Here is an 8,993-nt window from a genome sequence, read left to right as displayed (position 1 = left end):
TGAATGCTTGAATCAGATCACCGCATAGTCTTCTTTGTTCAAGACTGAATAGATTCAATTCTTTTAGCCTGTCTGCATACGACATGCCTTTTAAACCCGGGATAATTCTGGTTGCTCTTCTTTGCACTCTTTCTAGAGCAGCAATATGGTTTTACTTTGAAAATGTCATTTGAAACTTTTTCCCCTTTCTTTAAACTTTCAACTTTACTTCATACAATATAAACTTACATTTTCACAGCACCCTGCCTGCATGCATAGCAGAGCGTTTTTACAGTAAAACAAATGCATATGTATACAAACATAATCAAAAAGATAAAGGTAGTATGGAGTAGTGGTTAGGGATCTGGACTCTTGACCGGAGGGTTGGGGGTTCAATCCCAGGTGGGGGACACTGCTGCTGTACCCTTGAGCAAGGTACTTTACCTAGATTGCTCCAGTAAAAACCCAACTGTATAAATGGGGAATTGTATGTAAAAATAATGTGATATCTTGTAACAATTGTAAGCCGCCCTGGATAAGGGTGTCTGCTAAGAAATAATAATAATATTAATAATAATAATAATAATAATAATAATAATAATAATAATAATAATAGATGGAAAAGCAGCTCAAGCATTTGAAATATCAACATACATGCACTGAAGTAATGACTAAACGCCAGGTCAAAAATAAGCTCAGCTTTAAAAGCATTCACAGGACCTGCATCTTTATAATGAATGATTCAAATTCAGTCCTGGAGAGAGTCGCTCGCACAGGCAAGAGAAAGGTGAGGAAACAGAACGTCAAGTTCAGCTACTGTGAGATGCTGGAACGATCCTGTAAAAGCTGCACAAGCTCATGGAAGGATTAATGGGTTAACCTCAGATTTGACAATAATTGCTACAGACAGAAAATAGGAGGCGCTTTTTTACACAGAGAATTGTGAGGGTCTTGAACCAACTCCCCAGTAATGTTGTTGAAGCTGACACCCTGGGATCCTTCAAGAAGCTGCTTGATGAGATTCTGGGATCAATAAGCTACTAACAACCAAACGAGCAAGATGGGCCGAATGGGGCCTCCTCTCGTTTGTAAACTTTCTTATGTTCTTATGTTCTTATTACCCCGTCCTGTCGACCCAGGGGACTGAAAAAAGAAACAAGAACCAGGAGTCACAAATGGAGATTAGATAAAGGGGAATTCAGAACAGAAAATAGGAGGCACTTTTTTACACAGAGAATTGTGAGGGTCTGGAACCAACTCCCCAGTAATGTTGTTGAAGCTGACACCCTGGGATCCTTCAAGAAGCTGCTTGATGAGATTCTGGGATCAATAAGCTACTAACAACCAAACGAGCAAGATGGGCTGAATGGCCTCCTCTCGTTTGTAAACTTTCTTATGTTCTTAAGTTCTTAACACACACACTGTGTAATAGAAAACCAGCAAATTGCAATGTAGTTTGTGTGTATTTTGACTGTGCACAATTTACCTTGCATTCATTTTGAACCCTTTAATAGAGTTTTGTTTGCAATTGTATTTACATAAAGCGCAGACCGGTTTGACGGTTGTAAAATCAAACTCCCAGAAATTAATGGCGAGGCAGGCGCGAGTGTTTAAAAACGGCTTATCATTTTGTAGACAAAAGTTAAAACTACAAAACCTATAGTTTTTTTTTTTTTTTTTTTTTTTTTAAGGATCTCAGATCCATAGGATTACAATATAGAAGTTAAATGTATCAAACTCGCTGGACTCGCATCAACAGCTGGTTCTACACTAAATTATATTAGACTGGACCATTTTAAATGGTCTGGCTCTCAAATATTATGGTCTATTTAAATATTTATTTAAAAAAAAGAAAAATCTGAAGGGATTACTTAATGTAACTATACAGAAAGTAAAGGAAATAAGGAATTTAAAAAAATAATAATAATTATAAAATACTGTACCCTGGGGCTACAATTAAAGGCAAATGCGACCCTGCGCCGGTGCTGGTAATTGTAGTTCTTTTAACCACCTTTCCCCTTGCGACTCCACGGAATATGCCACAGAGAACTACAACTCCCAGGGTACTGTGCGAGTGAGCGTTCATATTCTCGTTCTTTCAAACCGGCCTGTGGAAGTTGCAGAACTGCACGCCGCCTGACATTGGATTTTTTTTTAGCCGCAAATAAGCGAGCAGAGAACCGTTTAAATTACCTGTTCGGATCGGAGAAAGGTAAGACGGAGCCCCGTTAATTCAAGTTGCCGAGGAGCCCAGCTGTTTATTCCAGACGAGGCGCAGGCTCCTGCGGCCTAGCCACTGCAAACCGCATCTGATATTGAAATAAAAGCGACCAAAACGTCTATAATAATAATAATATTATATCTATTTACTGTTTTAATGTGTACTATTCTTATGGCGGCGGTTTAATCATGTATTTTCATCACTGTCATGTTAAATAAATTATATTTATTACAATATGGACACAGTTGTGGGCTTGCTAAGTACTTTATTCAAACATTGTGTCATCTTCGTGTTGTTTTTTTAAATAATAATAATAATAATAATAATTATTATTATTATTATTATTATTACTGACGTATTTCACTGTGTTTATGCGTTTTTTTTGTTTGTCTTTTTTTACCTGCACACACGTATTATTTTTCATAATATATATAGATTGCCATACTGTGATACGTATTAGGAATTTGACTAGACATTTGAAAAACAGTCTTCAGTATTTTAGCTTGTGTGTGTAAACAGACAGTCAGCGGTTTTCAAACCCAGCCCTGGGACCCCCTGCAGGTCTTCATAATCCAATTGAACTCTCAACTAGACCCTTCATTGAACCGATAATCTGCTTAATTAGAGCTTTTTAATTGTTTTCAGCAGATTTCAAGTGAGCCAAAAATTGTTTACAAAGTCTTAAATTTGAAGGAATACTGTGTGTAGGTAGATGGATGGATACATAGATAAGTAATTATGGGCAGCAGTGTGGAGTAGTGGTTAGGGCTCTGGACTCTTGACCGGAGGGTCATGGGTTCAATCCCAGGTGGGGGGACACTGCTGCTGTACCCTTGAGCAAGGTACTTTACCTAGATTGCTCCAGTAAAAACCCAGCTGTATAAATGGGGAATTGTATGTAAAAATAATGTGATATCTTGTAACAACTGTAAGTTGCCCTGGATAAGGGTGTCTGCTAAGAAATAAATAATAATAGATGGATAGATAGATATAATACTGTTGGTTGGTCCACAGTTTAGGAGCCCCTGAGTTAAGGCCTTGCTACTCCCTGTGTCCTGATCTCTGGTTGCTAGTCTTTCTTTGTCTTCACAGATTATCGCTCAGCGCCACCATGTCTCGTTTTTTCGCCACGGGCTCGGACACGGAGTCTGAAGAATCGACTTCAGGAGACGAACTTGCGCCCAAGCAGGCAGGAGCCATCTATGCCAAGCCGTGAGTCTGCCCTCTTTCTGTCTGCCCTCTTTCTGTCTGCCCTCTGTCTGTCTGCCCTCTGTCTGTCTGCCCTCTGTCTGTCTGCCCTCTGTCTGTCTGCCCTCTGTCTGTCTGCCCTCTTTCAGTCTGCCCTCTTTCAGTCTGCCCTCTTTGTCTGCCCTCTGTCTGTCTGCCCTCTGTCTGTCTGTGTAGCTCTGAGACTCATCTTTCTAAGTCTCTATCTTTCTGCCCCATAAGTTTATACTCTGTCAGTCCTTAACCCTTAGCGGTCCATTTATTCAGCACGTCTCAGGCGCGTCAGGTCCAATTTATTTTCACACGCGCAGTTTATTTTAGACAAGCTGTTTAAAAGTATTTTTTTCACAGTAAAACAGGTTTAAGAGGCTCTGCATATCAACAGGACACTCAGTACTGCATCTCCAGCCCCGCTCCTCGTTCACTGTATTTTTCACATGCCTCTTCATAGTCGTGCATACCGATAAATCATCTGATCACTCGTTTTATCACCAAACCCCTCAATAATGCGATGAAAGTCATTATTTTATTACCATAACATCTAAAAAAAGCTCTGCAAATGTCTGTGATATTCTTTGAGCGCTGGATGCGGAAGCAGCTATCTTGTTTGTTTATGTCCTTATGTGGTGCCATGGCTATCTGTATTCATGAGATATGCCCCCTTTTTTTTTTCAGCTCCTATCGGTCTCACTCGGCCATTGAATGGTTTTCTCAGCTTTTTCCGGAGAAAAAAACGACTAGAAACCTGTTTTTTGTGTCTTTTTGCTGATGTCGGACAGGGTCCAACATTGGACCGGAAAGCGAAAATTGCGATGTCGAACCAGGTCCGACAATGGACCGCAAAGGGTTAAGCAGGGATGGGAATCAGACTCCTATTGCACAGCAGCGTCACCCATTCCAGGTTTCACTACCAGCTTGATCAGCCCCCAGTGTGTCTAGCTAACAAGCTCAGGTGTGTCTTTGTATTAAAGTGAAACCAGGACTGGATCAAACCGCTGTGCAACGGGAGTCTTATTTCCATCCCCGTTTGTCTGCCTGTCTGTCTACCTGTGTGTCTCGTCTGTCTAGCCTCTGTCTATTATTTGTTTATTTAGCACACGCCTCTATCCAAGGCGACTTGGAGTCCCCTTCTTTGTTTCCATGTTACTGCTTCAACGATGGTTTACTCATTTCTGTTACAAAACCACAAGTCCATCTGTTGAAACCAGACATGCAACTTGTACCTCCTGCTTAAAAAGCTATTTTCAATCATGTGCAAAACCATAAACTTCTGCTTAAATGACGCAGCAGAACCATTGAACTCCACCTCAGATCGGAGGGGCTATTGGTAACAGTTACCAGGTAGCACCTCTTCTGGGTGCAACGCCACGTCCTGTGGGATGTAACCTGCCCAGTATGATAATGTCTGTAATTTCAGAGCTTGAATGCCTCCTGAGACCTCGTTTGCTTGCAGTATTGTTTTGCTTTGATCCTGAATAAAGCTCTTTTTGATTGAAATGTCTGTGTTTCTCTATCCTATCTGTCTGTCTATCTATATCTCTGTGTGCCTCATGTCTGTTTGTCCATGTATGTATGTATCTATCTGTTTATCTGTCTCTATCTATATCTATCTGTCTGTGTGTTTCTCTATCATATCTATCTGTCTATATATATATATATATCTGTGTGTCTCATGTCTGTTTGTCCTTCTATCTATGTATGTCTATCTGTCTGGGTGTCGATCTATCTGTGTTTCTGTGTCCTATCTATCTGTGTGTCTGTTTGTCTGGCTCTCTATCTCTGTCTGTCTATCTATCTCTGTCTCTATCTGTGTCTGTCTGTCGATCTTTCGATCTATCTGTATGTGTTTATCTGTGTCTATCTATCTATCTGTGTGTCTCTGTCTATCTATCTATCTGTTTATCTGTCTGTCTGTCTGTCTCTATCTATCTGTTTATCTGTGTCTCTATCTGTATCTATCTGTGTGTCTGTCTGTTTCTCTCTATCTATATCTATCTGTGTGTCTGTCTATCTGTGTATCTGTTTATCTGTGTATCTATCTGTGTGTCTCTGTCTGTCTGTCTGTCTCTATCGGTCTATCTGTTTATCTGTGTCTATCTATCTGTGTCTCTGTCTATCTGTCTGTCTGTCTGTCTGTCTATCTATCTATCTGTGTGTGTCTGTCTGTTTCTCTCTATCTATATCTATCTGTGTGTCTGTCTATCTGTGTATCTGTTTATCTGTGTATCTATCTGTGTGTCTCTGTCTGTTTCTCTCTATCTGTATCTATCTGTGTGTCTCTGTCTGTTTCTCTCTATCTGTATCTATATGTGTGTGTCTGTCTGTCTGTCTGTCTGTCTGTCTGTCTGTCTGTCTGTCTGTCTGTCTATCTATCGATCTATCTATCTGTTTATCTGTGTATCTATCTGTGTGTGTCTGTCTGTTTCTCTCTATCTGTATCTATCTGTGTGTCTCTGTCTGTTTCTCTCTATCTGTATCTATCTGTGTGTGTCTGTCTGTTTCTCTCTATCTGTATCTATCTGTGTGTCTCTGTCTGTTTCTCTCTATCTGTATCTATCTGTGTGTCTGTCTGTTTCTCTCTATCTATATCTATCTGTGTGTCTGTCTATCTGTGTATCTGTTTATCTGTGTCTATCTATCTGTGTGTCTCTGTCTATCTGTCTGTCTGTCTCTATCTATCGATCTGTATATCTCTTTATCTGTGTCTCTATCTATCTGTCTGTCTGTCTGTCTGTCTGTCTGTCTGTCTGTCTATCGATCTATCTATCTGTTTATCTGTGTCTCTATCTGTATCTATCTGTGTGTCTCTGTCTGTTTCTCTCTATCTGTATCTATCTGTGTGTGTCTGTCTGTTTCTCTCTATCTGTATCTATCTGTGTGTCTCTGTCTGTTTCTCTCTATCTGTATCTATCTGTGTGTCTCTGTCTGTTTCTCTCTATCTGTATCTATCTGTGTGTCTCTGTCTGTTTCTCTCTATCTGTATCTATCTGTGTGTGTCTGTCTGTTTCTCTCTATCTGTATCTATCTGTGTGTCTCTGTCTGTTTCTCTCTATCTGTATCTATCTGTGTGTCTCTGTCTGTTTCTCTCTATCTGTATCTATCTGTGTGTCTCTGTCTGTTTCTCTCTATCTGTATCTATCTGTGTGTCTCTGTCTGTTTCTCTCTATCTGTATCTATCTGTGTGTGTCTGTCTGTTTCTCTCTATCTATATCTATCTGTGTGTCTGTCTATCTGTGTATCTGTTTATCTGTGTCTATCTATCTGTGTGTCTCTGTCTATCTGTCTGTCTGTCTCTATCGATCTATCTGTTTATCTCTTTATCTGTGTCTCTATCTATCTGTCTGTCTGTCTGTCTGTCTGTCTGTCTGTCTGTCTATCGATCTATCTATCTGTTTATCTGTGTCTCTATCTGTATCTATCTGTGTGTCTCTGTCTGTTTCTCTCTATCTGTATCTATCTGTGTGTGTCTGTCTGTTTCTCTCTATCTGTATCTATCTGTGTGTCTCTGTCTGTTTCTCTCTATCTGTATCTATCTGTGTGTCTCTGTCTGTTTCTCTCTATCTGTATCTATCTGTGTGTCTCTGTCTGTTTCTCTCTATCTGTATCTATCTGTGTGTGTCTGTCTGTTTCTCTCTATCTGTATCTATCTGTGTGTCTCTGTCTGTTTCTCTCTATCTGTATCTATCTGTGTGTCTCTGTCTGTTTCTCTCTATCTGTATCTATCTGTGTGTCTCTGTCTGTTTCTCTCTATCTGTATCTATCTGTGTGTCTCTGTCTGTTTCTCTCTATCTGTATCTATCTGTGTGTGTCTGTCTGTTTCTCTCTATCTATATCTATCTGTGTGTCTGTCTATCTGTGTATCTGTTTATCTGTGTCTATCTATCTGTGTGTCTCTGTCTATCTGTCTGTCTGTCTCTATCGATCTATCTGTTTATCTCTTTATCTGTGTCTCTATCTATCTGTCTGTCTGTCTGTCTGTCTGTCTGTCTGTCTGTCTATCGATCTATCTGTTTATCTCTTTATCTGTGTCTCTATCTATCTGTGTGTCTCTGTCTGTTTGTCTGTCTGTCTATCTATCGATCTATCTATCTGTGTATCTATCTGTGTGTGTCTGTCTGTTTCTCTCTATCTGTATCTATCTGTGTGTGTCTGTCTGTTTCTCTCTATCTGTATCTATCTGTGTGTGTCTGTCTGTTTCTCTCTATCTGTATCTATCTGTGTGTGTCTGTCTGTTTCTCTCTATCTGTATCTATCTGTGTGTGTCTGTCTGTTTCTCTCTATCTGTATCTATCTGTGTGTGTCTGTCTGTTTCTCTCTATCTGTATCTATCTGTGTGTGTCTGTCTGTTTCTCTCTATCTGTATCTATCTGTGTGTCTCTGTCTGTTTCTCTCTATCTGTATCTATCTGTGTGTCTCTGTCTGTTTCTCTCTATCTGTATCTATCTGTGTGTCTCTGTCTGTTTCTCTCTATCTGTATCTATCTGTGTGTGTCTGTCTGTTTCTCTCTATCTATATCTCTGTGTGTGTCTCTGTATGCTTAGTGGAACAATCTTTAATTTCCCTCTGTGCAGTGTGATCTTGCTGAGTGATGAGGAGGAGGACACTAAGAGAGTGGTGCGGAGTGCCAAGGACAAGAGGTGAGACCGAACCCCGAGCCGCTGGAAATGTGCACCACCTACACTTCCAGACACTCTTAAAAACCAAAGAAACAGGGGCTCCCGAGAGGCTCCTCCAGTAAAAGCACTCGCGTGGAGTGCAGGATGCGCCCTATAGTCTGGACATCGCGATTTCGAGTCCAGGCTATTCCTTTGCTGACCGAGGACGCGAGCGTTGCCCGGGGGGAGGGAGGGTCAGGTCGGCCAGGGTGTCCTCGGCTCACCGCGCACCAGCGCCCCCTGTGGTCTGGCCGGGCGCCTGCGGGCTTGCCTGTGAACTGCCCAAAGCTGCGTTGTCCTCAGACGCTGTAGCTCTGAGGCGGCTGCACGGTGAGTCTGTAGAGTGTAAAGAAGCGGGCGGCTGACGGCACACTCCTGAGTTAGCGCAGGGGTGGTAGCGGTGATCTGAGCTTAATAAGATAATAATTGGCCTTTCCAAATTGGGAGAAAATAATAAAAAAAATAATTGGCAACGACTAAATTTATAAAAAAAATAAATAAATAAAAATAAAAAAAACAAAGAAACGACCTATACAGCTCTGGCCAAAAGTTTTTCATCACCCTATAGAATGAACCAATTCTGCTTCATAGAGTCCAATGAAAGCTGCTGAATAATGTTCCCTTGTTAACATATTGAATTCCACACCCTCTATATAGAATGAACTCCCTCAGCTTCATAGAGTCCAATGAAAGCTGCTGAATAATGTTCCCTTGTTAACATATTGAATTCCACACCCTCTATATAGAATGAACTCCCTCAGCTTCATAGAGTCCAATGAAAGCTGCTGAATAATGTTCCCTTGTTAACATATTGAATTCCACCCCCTCTATATAGAATGAACTCCCTCAGCTTCATAGAGTCCAATGAAAGCTGCTGAATAATGTTCCCTTGTTAACATATTGAATTACAC

The 8,993-nt window shown here is 40.7% G+C and overlaps 1 protein-coding gene across 5 annotated transcripts in view; it reads left to right on the top strand.

The window, feature by feature from the left end:
- Positions 1 to 2,029: 2,029 nt before the first annotated feature.
- The window catches only part of eif3c (eukaryotic translation initiation factor 3, subunit C), a 64,547-nt gene continuing 57,583 nt past the window's right edge, over positions 2,030 to 8,993 (top strand). For 4 of the 5 annotated variants that reach the window (XM_059012285.1, XM_059012284.1, XM_059012283.1 and 1 more), the window contains exons 1-3: positions 2,030 to 2,191; positions 3,293 to 3,412; positions 7,999 to 8,064. In XM_059012285.1, coding sequence (XP_058868268.1) covers positions 3,312 to 3,412; positions 7,999 to 8,064 — 167 coding nt within the window. In that variant the 5' untranslated portion in view covers positions 2,030 to 2,191; positions 3,293 to 3,311. Of the gene's footprint in view, positions 2,192 to 3,292; positions 3,413 to 7,998; positions 8,065 to 8,993 lie in introns of those variants that run through there. The other variant, XM_059012286.1, reaches the window with a different exon arrangement.

This window comes from Acipenser ruthenus, chromosome 44 (genome assembly GCF_902713425.1).
Source record: "Acipenser ruthenus chromosome 44, fAciRut3.2 maternal haplotype, whole genome shotgun sequence".
NCBI lineage: Eukaryota > Metazoa > Chordata > Actinopteri > Acipenseriformes > Acipenseridae > Acipenser > Acipenser ruthenus.
Note: the sequence above shows the minus strand (reverse complement) of the source record. Positions and strands in the feature narration are given on the sequence as shown.